Below are 16,396 nucleotides of genomic sequence, written 5' to 3'. Positions count from 1 at the left end.
TTAACACAGCAAGTCAGGCAACAACTGTAGAGGGAAATAAACAGTTGACATTTTGGGCTAATTAGCACTGGAAAGGAAGGGGGAAGATGCCAAAATAAGAAGATTGGGGGAGGGGAAGGAGTACAAGCTGGTGGGTGATAGGCAAAACTAGGTGTGGGAATAAAGTAAGGAGCTGGGAGGTGACAGGTAAAAGAGGTAAATGGGTGAAGGAGGAGGAACTTGATTGGAGAGCACACTGTACTGTGGAAGAAATGGAAGAAGGAGTTGCACCAGAGGTGATGGGCAGGTGAGGAGAAGGGGTGAGAGGAGAATCAGAAGCAGGAATGGGAAAAGAAAAAAAGGGGAGGGGAAAGAAATTGCCAGATATTAGGGAAATCTATGTTCATGCCATCAAGTTGGAAGCTACCCAGATGGAGAATGAGTGGTTGCCTCTCATCATGGCAGTAGGTATCTGCATAACCTCTGTTCCATCAACTCAGAATGCTCCATCTTCAACCAGGTGTTTAACAAAACTTTCATCCACTGCTGAATTTCTCAAGTTTCTCCACCATCCTCCTACTTGATCAAAGAATTGTTCACTCTTGTATACCTGTTCCCTTTCTGTCCAGCAATTATGATGTGCCACAACTTCACGTAAATTAATATAGTTCTTTTTTTTTTTACCCCCTCTGAATACTGTCAAGCGATTATATTTTTAAGGTCAAACATCATATTTTGATCATAGGATATCCCTTCTACTTTTACTGTATTCTTAAAAACAATAGTAAATGTCATAGCATCAATTATTACTGGCACATAGCAAGTAAAAGAGGATTAATATCAATGGCACCACTTTCCCCAGCAAATCTTGGAGATCATTGAGGCAAAATTAGTAATCTAAAATTTATTGTGCAGAAATCAGTCAGTATACCTTACATAATTAATGTGAATGTTGAACAACGATGCCATATAACTTGCATTGAATACTTACAAATGAGATCGTGAAAAACGGTGTATTTTGTATCATTTGCAGGAATAGAGTACTTCCCATTTACTATTGCAAGCTTAGCGCCATCTTCAAATGGATGCTGCTTAAAGCATAACAGGTACAGAATACAACCCAGAGCCTAAGGAAAGTTTCAACAAAGATGTTAAATGAACACCTGTATGTCAATTAGAGAGAAAAAAAAATCAATATTCTTCGCCACTTTTGAAATTTAATTTCTCCTTCCTTCTCCCTAACACTCTCCTTCCCTTTGGTGTTTAACTCCCTCCCCTAAATAACTATATCTTGTTTTCATCTGTTTTGTAAGCTCTGATGAGAAGTCATTGGCCTGAAATATTAGCTCTTTCTTTCTCTACAGTTGTCGCCTTACATGCCAAATACTTCTCATTTTGTAAGGAGTGGATCAAGTATTAATCTTGTTATCTGATTGGTTTCTCCAAGTTCAGTAATTCTATTAATGAACTGGAGTCTGAACAGACAGGACGGTGATCATCATAACAACAAAACAAGTTTGCACATTGACTGCTGGTGACCTTTGTTTTCTCAATGTACAATAAAGTATATGTTAGTATATCATAAAGTATACGTCAGCATATTTGGAAAGCAGTGAAATCATCGGACAAAGTCAGCATGGATTTGTGAAAGGAAAATCATGTCTGACGAATCTCATAGAATTTTTTGAGGATGTAACTAGTAGAGTGGATAGGCAAGAACCAGTGGATGTGGTACATTTGGATTTTCAAAAGGCTTTTGACAAGGTCCCACACAGGAGATTAGTGTGCAAACTTAAAGCACACAGTATTGGGGGTATGGTATTGATGTGGATAGAGAATTGGGTGGCAGACAGGAGGCAAAGAGTGGGAATAAACGGGACCTTTTCAGAATGGCAGGCAGTGACTAGTGGGGTACTGCAAGGCTCAGTGCTGGGACCCCAGTTGTTTACAATATATATTAATGACTTAGACGAGGGAATTAAATGCAGCATCTCCAAGTTTGCAGATGACACAAAGCTGGGCGGCAGTGTTAGCTGTGAGGAGGATGCTAAGAGAATGCAGGTTGACTTGGATAGGTTAGGTGAGTGGGCAAATTCATGGCAGTTGCAATTTAATGTGGATAAATGTGAGGTTATCCACTTTGGTGGCAAGAACAGGAAAACAAATTATTATCTGAATGGTGGCCAATTAGGAAAAGGGGAGGTGCAACGAGACCTGAGTGTCATTATACACCAGTCATTGAAAGTGAGCATGCAGGTACAACAGGCAGTAAAAAAAGCAAATGGTATGCTGGCATTCATAGCAAGAGGATTCGAGTACAGGAGCAGGGAGGTACTACTGCAGTTGTACAAGGCCTTGGTGAGACCACACCTGGAGTATTGTGTGCAGTTTTGGTCCCCTAATCTGAGGAACAGCATTCTTGCCATAGAGGGAGTACAAAGAAGGTTCACCAGATTGATTCCTGGGATGGCAGGACTTTCATATGATGAAATACTGGATCGACTAGGCCTATACTCTCTGGAATTTAGAAGATTGAGGGGGGATCATGATTGAAACGTATAAAATTCTAAAGGGATTGGACAGGCTAGATGCAGGAAGATTGTTCCCAATGTTCCCGAAGTCTAAAATGAGGGGTCACGGTCTGAGGATAGAGGGGAAGCCTTTTAGGACCGAGATGAGGAAAAACTTCTTCACACAGAGAGTGGTGAATCTGTAGAATTCTCTGCCACAGGGAACAGTTGAGGCGAGTTCATTGGCTATATTTAAGAGGGAGTTAGATATGGCCCTTGTAGCTAAAGTGATCAGGGGGTATGGAGAGAAAGCAGGTACAGGGTTCTGAGTTGGATGATCAGCCATGATCGTACTGAATGGCGGTGCAGGCTCAAAGGGCCAAATGGCCTATTCCTGCACCTATTTTCTATGTTTCTATCCTGAACTAACACCTCAGGGGAACAAAAGTCATCAACCAAATGTAATAACCACAGGAAGATTTTGACTACAGAAAGGCATTTGCTGGGCACTCAGGCTACTAACACAAGGACAAAGATGATTACCTTCTGCTAGTGGTGTTTTACTTCTATCATATACCCTGAGAATGTTTTAGATTTTTTACAGTAATATTTGGATCTGTTGAGACAACTTTCAAGATTAACAATAAAAAAAATTCCATTCCTCACAAAAGAAACTTCAGGACCATAGTTTTCAATTTACTGGCGGAGTCAGATATACAGAAATGCTGACTTAACTATTACAACAGGAAGCAGCAAACAAGCTGCTTATTTAGATAATAACATTACATTAGCATGTAGTCTGAGCAAAATCTTTACCATCAAAAAACTGAGAGCAAAATAAAAACAATAAAGTTGCAATTTAGTTAAGATATCTTAAAATAACTTCAAACTATAGAAGCAAAGTGATTTCCATTAGGGCTGTTCTGTATTGGACACATACCCAAATATCTTGTTTTTCATTGATTGGATAATTGGAATAAAGGTCGATTATCTCTGGTGTCCTGTACATTGGTGTTGTATTTCTTGTAACCTGTATTATCAAAGAAATGCAAAGAATATCATTCATTAGGGTAAGATGGAAGTACAGTATATTTTATTCCATTGTGGAATAAAACGTTTATAACGTCCTCCCAATATTACTACTCACAGAAAGGGAATGAAAAAAAACACAAGCAGAAAATTAAGTATTAACCAAAATGCAACCAGTGATATCAACCAGGTGATTTCAAACAAATAAAACTGAAAAACTTCTAGAGATTTCTGAAATACTGGCATATAAACCTAGAGGGGATTGTATAAAGAGTTTATTATCCCTTGGTTAGATACACTTTGATTAGCAAATCACTCATAATTGCGACAATTGCAGGCAGTGAAAAAGTGGATCTCACTGTCAAAAGGGTGAAATAAGAGCAAAGATAAGCTTAGACTTTAGTGGGGGGGGGGGGGAGGAGGTGGAAGCAAAATAAAAGCACCAAAAACATTAGCTTTAAAAATATCACCCAGTAATATGAAAAAAGACCAACTGAAATTGGATTAAGGTTATACATTGAATGTAATCTTCAATCTTATCCTCCTGTAATGTTTATGTTAAGCTTGCACTTTCTCCTTATAGAAAATATGGATTTCTCCAGTTTTCCTTCCATATCCCAAAGATATATGGACTAGTAGGTTAAATGACTACTGAGAATTATCCATAGTGTTTAGCTGAGTGAGAAATTCTGGGGAGGCTGATTGGAAAATGAAGAAAACATCATGTGATTAGTGTAGATGGTGCTTTAAGATTGGTATCGAATCACAGGGTAAAGGGCCTGTTTCTGAGCTAGGACTTCATGGGCTGTCTTACAGCAGCACCATGCAGTCTGTGATTTCAATGCATAACACAGGGAAGAAAGCATCATACCTCTTCTTCCACCATTGCTCTCCTATGTGCAGTCCAGGAGTAGTCTGGATAGTGCGCTATGCTTGTGGCACTGCCAAAATCACAAAGCTTAATAGTGCCTTGGTGACTGACCAAAAGATTTTCAACCTGCATTGGAGATAAATCATCAAACAAAATTGGGATAAGGAAATTCTTTAGGCTACAGATTCATTTGCATAACTACAAAAGCAGCAGCCTTTCACCATTTGCTTTATCCTAAGTAAAGCACTTTATTATACTGTCCTGGATTTCTTAGTATTCTGAGGATAATCATTTTTCAGTGAGATTTTCATTCCCCCCCCCCACCAATTCCTTTATGATAAAACTTCCCCTAAATGCCATCAACTATTTTGCAGCACCCATCTGTCTGTTGTGAGTGTCTCCACATCACAAGTGTGAAAAACCACCTTGTATTTAGTCACAGGTTTCAAAACTTCCTTTCATACTGAAACCATGATACCTATAGGACCAGCACTCAAACATTGTCCTGACTAAGATCTGTGATTTCCAATATCTTTCCTGTGCACCTAAACTGTTTACTTCTGAAACTTTATTCATGCCCCTCTCACCTGGCAGGCTGTTGACCTCTACCATCTCTCAGTTTGCTGCTTACTACTACATCAAGTCTACCACCTTCATTTGATTGCATTGCAGGCCCCCCTCCAACGGGCTTTCTTGCCCTCCCTGACAATCTCCTCTCAAGGATTCCTATGGCTCCTTTGCACACAGAGTACACCTCCTTTGGATGTTGTTATTTGCCAATTACTCAATGTCCCTCTGCCCCTGCGGGAACATTCTCCTAATCCCACTGCACTCCCCCTCCCCCCCCCCCCACAATTCTGAGGTACAGCAACCATTTCCTGCTGGTAGAAGATGATTAGTTGCACTGTGGTATAAGATCACAAGATGGTGGAGCAAAGTTAGGCTATTTGGCCCATCAAGAGTGCTCTGTCATTTAATCATTGCTTTTTTTTTTACACAATTTTCCCACCATCCACTTAGTACAGGGGTTCTCAACCTGAGGTCCACAGAACCCTTGCTTAATGGTATTGGTCCATGGCATGAAAAAGGTTAGGAACCCCTCGTTTGGTATAACTTTAAGAAATGACTGAAAAAACTGGACATATTAAAACTGAAAGTTCTTGCAACACATCAACAGAGAATGTATAAACAAGAGAAAAATCGCAGTTGGAAATTTGCTGGAAATCCAAGCAGCACACAAAATGCTGGAGGAACTCAGAAGGCCAGGCAGCATCTATGGAAAAGAATACATTCGACTTTTCGGGCCGAGACCCTACAGCAGAACTGGAGAAAAAAAGATGAGGAATAGATTTAAAAGGGGAGGGGAGGGGAGGGAGAAACACAAGGTGAAGCATGAAATGAAACCAAGAGACAGAGGAGTGAAGTAAAGAGCTGGGAAGTGGATTGGTGAAAGGGATACAGGCCTGGGGAAGGGGGAATCTAATAGGAGATGACAGAAGGCCATAGAAGAAAGAAAAGGAGGGAGAAGCACCAGAGGAAGGCGATGGGGAGGCAAAATGATAAGATGAGAGAGGGAAAAGGGGATGGGGAATTACCAGAAGTTCAAGAAATTGATGTTCATGCCATCAGGTTGGAGGCTACCCAGACAGCATACAAGATGCTGTCCCTCCAACCTGTGTGTGGCCTCATCGTGACAGTAGGTGAGGCTATGGATTGATATATCGGAATGGAGAATGCATACATCAGTTTCAGCATGAAACCCCAACTAGGATGCCTGCAAAGTTTTCAATTTAAATTCTACCTTATTATGTGACTTTTATAAACCTATATCAGGGTGACCAGCTGCATTGTTTTAATGTCAAAAATATTAACTGGGTACAATTTCTCCAAACTGAAAACATCTCATACTACTTGGTGCAATTTTCCCTCAAAGACATATTGATGACATAGGTGGAATACCAAACAGGGGAAACTTTATAAGAGTATTATTGATTCAAAGGGATTTCTAAAAAGCAGTGTAGAATTTCCATGAAAGCTTCTCAATCTCCCATAATAACTTACAAGAGAAGCCCAAAGAACTGGCAGAAATGCCCTAAAGGGGTTTCAGAAAGTGTTCAACATTCAAAGTAAATTTTTAAGCAAAATACATATATGTCACCATATACAATGCTGAAATTTGTTTTCTTGTGGGTATACTGGTAAATGGAAAAGCCAAAATAGAATCAATGAAAGACTAAACTCAACAGGGCAAACAACCAATATGCAAAAGACAACAAACTGTGCAAATATGAAAGAATAGTAACAATAATAAGCACATTCAAGTGGCAAATATCATTCATCCAAACCTTGTTTTAAAATACAAACTCATAAACGATAACACCACTTACTATAAATACAAGCCTGATCCAGTTTTAGTGTCAAAATACCACAAATTTTATTATGACTGATCAATTATTACAGATAGGACAAGCCATAATAACCATACAGATATAATAACATAGGATAAACAAATAAGAACAACTTATTTAATAGATATAGCCATCTATATAGCCATCTTGTGTGGGCACGTGGCCAAGTGGTTAAGGCATTGGCCTAGCGACCTGAAGGTCGTGAGTTTGAGCCCCAGCCGAAGGAACGTGTTTTGTCCTTGAGCAAGGCACTTAATCACACATTGCTCTGCGACGACACTGGTGCCAAGCTGTATGGGTCCTAATACCCTTCCCTTGGACAACATCGGTGTCGTGGAGAGGAGAGACTTGCAGCATGGGCAACTGCTGGTCTGGAGAGTGAAGACGTTCCAGGCGCAGATCCATGGTCTCGCAAGGCTAACAGATGCCTTTACTTTAGCCATCCCAAACACACATAAATTACAGAAATCACCAGAAATATGCTGAATTAAAAGAGGAAATTGAAAGACTTTTTAAACATGAGCAAGGTGCGCATTGCCCTGATAGTAATATATACAGCTGATGTCATCCCAAGGGCACTACACAATAGCATTAAACAATTAGGGATACACAGCAATATTTATGTAAATCTTCAGAAAGCCACAATACTAAACACCACTAGAATAGTCCGAAAACTCTTAGCAATTGAGAGGTGAGTATGCTTGGCTATGTCCGTAACTCAGGTTTTACCAGCTTGAACTGAGAAAAAATTAAAAAAAGAAATAATCAATAAACATCATGAGATCAAGAGTCCTTGGAAGTGAGTCCACAGATTACGGGAATCGTTCAGTGATGGGGTGAGTGAAGTTCTCCCCTAAGGTTCAAGAGCCTGACGGTTGAGGGGTAATAACTGTTAATGAACCTGGTGGTGGGAGTCTTGAGGCTCCTTGACCTTCTCCCTGTTGGCAGAAGCAAGAAGAGGACATGTTCTCTGATGATGGATGCTGCATTCCTGTGACGGTGCTCCATACAGATCTATTCAATGGAGGTGAGGACTTTACCTGTGAGGAACTGGGCAGTCCCACTAGAAAGTAAAGGCACTTCTGTGCTTTCTTCACAACTGCACTTACTCTGAAATGACTACACAAGGAATTTAAAGTTGCTGACCCTCTCCACCTCTGATCACCGATGAGGACTGGTTCATGGACCTCTGGTTTCCTCCTCCTGGTCAGCTCCTCAATCTTGCTGACATTGAGTGAGAGATGGTTGTTGTGGCACCACTCAGCCAGATTTTCACCCTCCTTCCTATCTGCTGATTCATCACCACCTTTGATTTGGCCAACGACAGTGTTGTCATCAGTAAACTTAAATATGACATTGAAGCCGTGCTTAGCCACACAGTCATATGTGTAAAGTGAGTAGAGCAGCGGCTAAGTACACAGCCTTGTTGTGCACCTGTGCTGATGGAGATTGTTCAATAGTTCCATTTAATATCAGAGAAATGTATGCAATGAACATTCTGAAATTCCTGTTCTTCGCAGACATCCACAAAAACAGAAGGCCCCAAAGAATGAGTAACAGTAAAAACGTTAGAACCACAAAGCCCCACACACACAAACACACACACACACACACACACAGAGCAGCAAAACAACCACCAAGCCCAAACCCCATCCACTTCCACAAAAAAAATGATCAGCATACTCCACCCACCAAGCAATGGCAAAGGCAAAGGCAGAGGCAGATTTGTCGTGTACAGAGCCTCCAACAGCTGATCCGCTGCTCCCGATGTTCTGCTTTCTCCCATGACTTCAGTCAGCGGTACTGGCATAGAATCAGCCTGTCCTCAGGACCACGAAGCCTTGGAACCCTGAAGGTGCGCTCATCTTCTGGGCTGTATCCTTGCGATTTCAAAAAGTGGCCGGTCATGAACCACCAGGAGCAGGTCCCACCACTACAAAGAACCAAAGCCTAAGTGTAATTCCAGGTCAGGGTCTCCAAAAGAACCCCATCTACCCTGGAAAGGAAAAATAGATTCATCAAACATAGAAATTAAGCTGTTGCAGCAGATGAGCTCGAAAGAGTTGCTGTTAAGTGCCATTGTAGCTCCACCCCTCAAACTTGGAAAGTGTTATTGTCAGTCCAAAATGGCTGGGGTTTGCAAGTGAGAAAGTCAAGCATCCAATTGCACAAGGAGGTATTGAGGCCAAGGTGTTGAAGCTCATTGATTATTGATTAGTTTTGAGGGGACAATAGCTTTGAATACAAAGCTGTAGTCTATAAAGAGCATCCTAATGTATACACCTTTGCTGTCCAGATGTTCCAGGGTTGAGCAAAGAGCCAATGAAATGCATCTGCTATTGCCTGTTGTGACGATAGGCAAAATGGAGTGGATCCAAGTCGCCTCTCAGTCGGGGGTTGATCTGTTTCATTACCAACCCCTCAAAACACTTGAACACAGTGGATGTAAGTGCTATTGGATGATAGTCATTGAGACAGGTTACCATGTTCTTCTCAGGCACCAGTATGATTGAGGCCTACTTGAATCAGCTGGGTACCTCAGACTGCTGAAGCAAGAGATTAAAGCTATCGATGAACATTCCAGCCAGTTGATCAGCACAGGTCTTTAGTATTTGGTCAGATACCCCATCTGGATCAGATACTTTCTGTGTGTTCGCTCTCCTGAAGGATGCTCTTACATTAACCTTACAAACTGAAATCAAGAATCATCAGGGGCTGTGGGAGCTCATGAAGGTTCCTCCATATTTTGATGAACAAAGCAAGCATAGATGGCATTGAGCTCATCTGGAAGTGAAATCCTATTTTCACTTGTGTTATTTGATTTTACTTTGTAAGAGGAAATATCATTCAAGCCCCATTGAGGCTCCTTCATTGATTCAAGTTTAGTTTGGAATTACCACATGCCAGTCAGATGGCTTACTTGGTCACCAGATCTGAATACCTCTGATCTGGCCCTCAGAAGATTGCAGATCTCCTGGTGAATACAGGGCTTCTGGTTGGGGAAGACTGAATGATTTTGTGGGGATTGTTTTTATAAAGTGCATGACAACCATGGTCTATTCATTCAGATCCACTGATGAGTCATTGAATACAGCCCAGTCCACCGACTCGTAGTAATCCCATAGCCGCCCCTCTGCCTCCCACAGCCACCTCTTTGTTGTCCTTATCTCTGCAGCCTTGCTCTTTAGCCTCTGCCTGTATGTAAATAAGGACAGCCAAGGGTTTCTGAAATATGGTCTGGGCAGGAAACAGAAGGCATTCCTTCTCATAGTACAGTTGTAGTCTAATGTGTTTGAACTGCTGGTGTCACAGGTCATGTGCTTATGGTAATTGGGCAGAGATTCCTTCAAACAATCGTGGTTGCAGTCTGTGACAATTATTTGAAATGCATCAGGGTGGACTGTTTCTTGTTTGATGCCAACAACATGCAGTATCTCAAGTGCCTGATTACAGTTGGCCGACAGAGATATGGAAACTGCAGTCAGGATCATGGAGGAATCCTTGCTTGGTAAATAGAATGGCCAGCATTTGATAGTTAGGTGTTCCAGGTTGGGGGAACACAAGTTTGACAAAGCCACCACATTGGAGCACCACAGAGAGTTTATCATGAAACACACAACCCCACCTTTTGCCTTTTCTAAATCAGTAGTTTGGTGCATCCGGTGTATTGAGAAGCCTTCACGTCTGATCACCAAATATGGCAAGCTGGGAGTAAGCCATGTCTCAGTAAAACACAGAACACAACAATTTCTCAGTTCCCTTCAATACAGCAATGTTGCCCTTAGGTCCTCAAACTTGTTCTCCAGTGACTGCAGATTTGCTAACAAGATGTTGGGTAGAGATGGTCTCATTCTTCTGTTTCAGCCTGGACTGGAGTCCCCCTCTCCTGCCTCTCTTCTGGGCATGGCGATGAACCTTCATCCACTTAAAAGTGCCGTACCTGGTTGCTTGAGAGTTAAGTCCATGGAGTCTTTCAGAAGATCGTGAAATCTGTAGTTCACTAAGTCAATTCAAAAGTATGTTGTTTAAAGCGGAATTATATGCTGCAGTGAGATTGCAGTGAGAGTAATTCAAAAGGGGTATATTTAGAAATTTTGTAGGCAGCCCACAGAATGTTGTCATGGTTCACGACACCATCTTGATTCTTGATGGAGCTATTTTAGTAGAAACGCATTCAACAAACAAAGCCTCATTCCTGAGAAGTTGCCCTCCTGTCATACCATGAGAGAGGAAAGAACAGATTTGAGCAACAATACTGTAAATAAAAGAGGAAAAATAATTTCAAATTGTAAGTGATTATTTTTAGTTGATTAACAAAATAAAAGACATTGGTTTCCAGATTGCTTTTCCAAGATTGGGAATTTATTATTTAATTTGTGTATTACTTCAATTATTATATACCAAACAAAAATGTTCATATTTACTGCACTCTGTGATTTTTTTGGGTCAAAGGATCTCCCTGGACTTGCAGGACTTCTTCTGACTTGAAAGTCTGAAAAGTATCCCGTATAAAAATTCAGTCCTCCTATAAAGCCTGGTTCAACTTGTACACAAATTTTGATTCTGAATTGGGACTGAAGATAATGACATATGTAGAAGCTGGAAATGGTGCAAAATAAAAATCACAAGGATGTTACTGGGGCTTTATTCCCTGGGTGCATTGGAGGCTGAGGGGTGACTTTATATAGGTATGTATTCTACTGTGCTTACTAAGGAGAATATTTTAAATGCCAAAGAAATGAGTGAAATAAGTAGTGAGGTCATGAATCATGTGTATATTATGGGAAAATAGGCATTTGAAGCTTTGAAACACATTAGGAAGGGCAGATCCCATCACCTCACCAAGTGCATCTGTGGGTCTTATGGGAGTCCAAAGAAGAAACTACGGAGGCTCTTGTAGAGATACTTACTTCATCAGGACTATGAATATTGATGAGTCCTATACAACACATTCATGGAAACTAGTTATGTGGTTTAAGAAGTGTAACAGAACCCACACATTTTGGCTTTAGCATGCCTATTTTCATCTTTACTTGCTCCCTTTTCTTAAAGCATCCAAACCCTTTGCTGCAGCCCAAGTTTCACTTTCTTTCATTTACCAGATAAAAATATTGTCTCATTTTCCCTCTAAACTTAACTAGACAGACATCAGGCCCAAAGGTTTAAAGCCTCCAATTACAGAATTATTCTCGCCAAACCTATCCCATGTGATGAGATTATGTTACAGAAATTTAAGTTGTTCACCCTGAAAAGAGCCACTAGCCTAATTATTCTTGATATATCTGTAGTCCTTCATTTTTATGCTGTTTGTAAATCAACATGAATGCAGTTTGATTCAGTCATTTTAAATAGTTGAGCCTGCTGATTAGGGCAGCCGCTAATCAAATTCAACAAATCTTAACATAATACCTTTAGAAATAAGTCCCAGTGCTTTGCCCTCATTTTGCAAGTGACTTGCTTACCTGTCTCCGACATTTCCTTTGTTCCTCGGTTTTGGTTAATATCCAAAACGCAAGTGATCTTCCTAGTTTTCTTACCCAAATGTATCAGGTCACATTTCCTTCAAAAATAATTTGTCACTTAACTCTCCATTGTGTATTTTCTCATGTTTTTCGGAGATTTTTTTTTAATATCTGTTGTATATTTTTATACTTACTTGTTGCCAAATCCAAATTATTAACGCAGTAAAAAACTAGAAAAACTAAAAAAACAATGCAGAGAAATAGTTCAACTATATACACATTCATATGCATCTTAACCATTTTCTATTCTCGAAACTTTCTGTTATATTGAAAGGAAAATTCTTCCAATGTAAAATGGTTGCTGCCTATTCTATTGGACAACTTGCAATATCATTCTGCAAAAAAGTATAAACATACTCTTAAGTGGCCACTTTATTAGGTACACCTGTAAACCTGCCCATTAATACACATATCTAATCAGTCAAACATGCACAGACACGATCAAGAGGTTCAGTTGTTGCTCAGACCATACATAAGAATACTGTAGAAATGTGATCTAAATCACTTTGAACGTAGAATTATTGTTGGTGCCAGACAGGGTGGTATGAATATCTTAGAAACTGATCTCTTGTGATTTTCATGCACATAATCTCTAGATTTTACATTGTGCAAAAAACAAAAAAAAAGAAATCCAATGAGCAGTAGTTCTGTGGGTGAAAACGCCTTGTTAATGACAAAGGACAAGGGAGAATGGCCAGAAGAGTTCAAGCTGACAGGAAGCCACCACAACTCGTGTCAGGGTTCAAAGTTCAATTCCGGTGTCCTCTGTAGTCTCTGTATGTCTCCCCCCCCCCCCCCCCGAGGAATACGTGGGTTTCCTCTAGGTGCTCCCACGGTCCTAAGACGTACAAGTTAATTGGTCACTGTAAACCTATGATGAGGTTAGGGTTAAATTGGGGTAACGGGGGTTGCTGGAGCACTGTGGCTCGTAGGGCTGGAGCAGCTTATTCTGTGCAGTATCTCTAAATAAATGAAGGCAAAAGTAACTCAAACGTGTTACTAAAGTGGTATGCAGAAGAACATTTCTAAACGCACAACACATCAATCCTAGAAGTTGATGGTGTACAGCAGAAGACCACAGCAGGTTCCACTCCTGTACCTAATAAAGTGACTAGTTACTGCATCCCTACTCTTTTCCCTACTGAAAGAGTTCCAAAATCAGCAGCTTACGGAGCATAAAAATTGAAAATGAGAGCATTAATAGAAACCAGAGAAAACTACTCAGCCCACTGAGCCTGCTGATTAGGGCAGCCGCTAAATTGGGCCAAAATATAATAATCCCAATGCATGTCAATTCATCGGAATCCACTATATTACACTTGACCAACCTCCCACCACCCCCTACCCAATACATAATCAATCAACAGGTAGGGCTCCAGCACCAATATCTACAGCAAGCTCCTGCTTATAGCCTTTTGACCCCAAAATTACCTGTTTATTGCTGATCTTTTCCCTTCATTATCCAACCCTCAATACCAGTTCTTTACACTCAACAGAACACTTATCTAAACAGGAAGTATCAGTATGAGTTTACAGGAAATTAGTTTAAGTGACAGACAACAAGCCAGGGACAAATGCTCCAGTCAACTCTATTTCTTTCAGATGTCCAGCAATTAAAATTTCCCCAAAAGCATCAACTGAGATTTCTTGATGTGAACTCAGATTTCACCAGAAAAATAAATGGTGAAACAGCTTATTCTCAACATTATTTTTAAAAAATGAACTTCCACAACTAAGTGCATTCTTTTTTAAACTTGGGTGTTTCTTACTTTCAGATCTCGGTGAATGATTGGTGGTTTCTGTTTGTGCATGTGTTGTACTCCACGGCAGGTCTGATAAAAGATTTTGAGCACCGTATTACATGGCAGAGAGCCATTTACTTCAGCTTTTTTTAAAAACTCCACCAACTGTCCTGGAAGCAGGAAGGAGAAAAACAAACAAACAAGAATTACGCCTAAAGTTTAACTAAATTTTAATTTTAAAAATTTCTCTTTTTACCTGATCAGGCTAACATCAATCAAAACAATCATCCACCCAGCATTAAACATCATGTCTTCAATACGCGTTAGAACCTTACCTTTACATAGTTCTGTGAGTATAAGAAATTCTCCTTGTCCAGTATCGGATTCTTCTTTTCCTATAGAGGCAGCTGAACTAAACTGTACAATGTTAGGATGCCCTGAAAGCTTTTTCTGAAATTGCTTTGTCAAGGAGAAGTATTAATAAATGTTTGTACATATCCATATTTTAATGTTGCTTTCATTTTGGTCACAAAGAATGTTGCATTGCTTCATGAAGACATTAAACCTATTAAAAACTCATTATACACATAGGACATGAGAAAAATACACCAACAAAGCACAAATATAGTAATTCTTCATTGAGTATCCTGGCAAGCCCTTCCTACAGCTTCAATAAACGTGCCCAAGAGTCAATATGTTCTGAGTAAAATGGAACACATTGCAAAAAGAATGTCAAAATGTAGCCAAAGAAGGACTATTTATTATGAGTTACAGGGGGATAAAATAACAAATTACGCCACCTGCCACAGTGTCATTCATGGTGATGTTTACTGCCCTGAAGTGAGAAGACAGATTGTTAAAAAGTTCTCAAAAAGAAAATTATAGTTCCATAGCCCAATGAAAGTGTGAATTAGTAAATGCTTGTAATGCTTCGACAATCTGTAAGTTTATTCTGTGTGAGTGGAGAGGAAGCAGCAAGTGTAAAGCTCTGAACAAAGCAAAATACACCTGCCCATTCAATGCATCAGATCACTTAAACCTTGACTTACAGAGACAAGTATTCATCTCAATTCTGCCTTGGAGGAGTGTTCTGCCACTATTTACAAAACCAACTAAAACTGAACACGTCAATCAATCTATCAACTACTTCAAGTTAGTTATTGTAGGCTGCAAACCCCAACCTTAAGCTAAAGGACGTAACAAATTGCAGCTTAAGTATACTGGCCTTGATCTGCCTTAGGGAACTTAAATTAAAACTGTCGCTAGTCTTCTTTTTCCCTCATGCTGCATACTTCATTCTGAATGACCATAACTTTTATCATGGTATGATAAAGAATAGGTACTTATGGAAAACAGATCTCTCCAGTTGAACAGATGATGCTTATGTAGCCGCACCCCCCCACACCCGGCCAGCCTCAGGGTCATTTTAATTAGACTACGCAGTAACATAAAAGAAGAAACCTCTTACACTTAGGTTTAAAAAGAAATCAGTAACTATCTCTCCTTCCAGTTTCTGCCAGTAAATTCTATATAGTTGAATTACCAATAATAATTCCTGCATTGTGGAAGCTGGAGTAGTTGTGGGGGCGTGGGGGCAGGTATCAGTAAAACATTACAAGTGGTTAGTGCAGGTGTCATATGACAATGCCAACTCCACTACAGAATTCCACCCCTCAAATGCTTTGTTCATTCCAATGACAAGATGCAGTGCTGTAGATATAGTGATTTTTCTATGTTGAATACAAGCAGTCAAAATTAAACATTTAAAACAGGTCAATGAGCTTACTGTACTTTTAATACTGCTTCATGTTTATGAAATTCAAAAATGGACATCCTATGGAACTAGCATTAGTCAGTTACAGTTTTTAAGGGGGAGGAAAAAGTTATAGTGTTAATGAGATGCAACTCCTGACACAATAGTAATGAATTAAAGTATCATATTTAATTGCCATGTTATTTCACAGAGTTACAATCATTCATGTTTGAATGGAAACGGTAGTCATCTTAATTCTACTCACAATCCATTGCCCAGAGATAAATGTCTCGAAACAGTAAGTATAGAGGTATTTCCTAGTTTGCCAAAAGGTATTTTTCTTCCAGTAACCCAGGCACAAAGATTAAACACTGGAACAAAACTATTTGAAAGATTGACCACAGCCTAGAAAAATTCTTGATGCAAAAGACTTATTATTTAAAATTCATTCTTAGGAAAATCTTATCAAACATTCAGAAATCTTCGAGAAAGCCCATCTATTTCATTGCTGTGAAATATGTTACAAAGTCCCAATAGAAACTCCAGATAGGTCTGAACAACATAATTGTTGTACAGTTCAAT

General features: G+C 39.8%; 1 protein-coding gene across 4 annotated transcripts in view; it reads right to left on the bottom strand.

Annotated features, from left to right (window-relative positions):
• The window catches only part of gak (cyclin G associated kinase), a 126,693-nt gene that overhangs the window by 96,494 nt on the left and 13,803 nt on the right, over positions 1 to 16,396 (bottom strand). For all 4 annotated transcript variants that reach the window (XM_072257962.1, XM_072257964.1, XM_072257965.1 and 1 more), the window contains exons 4-8: positions 14,397 to 14,511; positions 14,089 to 14,231; positions 4,390 to 4,515; positions 3,430 to 3,519; positions 971 to 1,106 (exon numbers count right to left, since the gene is read on the bottom strand). In XM_072257962.1, coding sequence (XP_072114063.1) covers positions 971 to 1,106; positions 3,430 to 3,519; positions 4,390 to 4,515; positions 14,089 to 14,231; positions 14,397 to 14,511 — 610 coding nt within the window. The remainder of the gene's footprint in view (positions 1 to 970; positions 1,107 to 3,429; positions 3,520 to 4,389; positions 4,516 to 14,088; positions 14,232 to 14,396; positions 14,512 to 16,396) is intronic.

This window comes from Mobula birostris, chromosome 5 (assembly GCF_030028105.1).
Source record: "Mobula birostris isolate sMobBir1 chromosome 5, sMobBir1.hap1, whole genome shotgun sequence".
Classification (NCBI taxonomy): domain Eukaryota; kingdom Metazoa; phylum Chordata; class Chondrichthyes; order Myliobatiformes; family Myliobatidae; genus Mobula; species Mobula birostris.
This window is presented reverse-complemented; position numbering and strand designations above follow the sequence as displayed.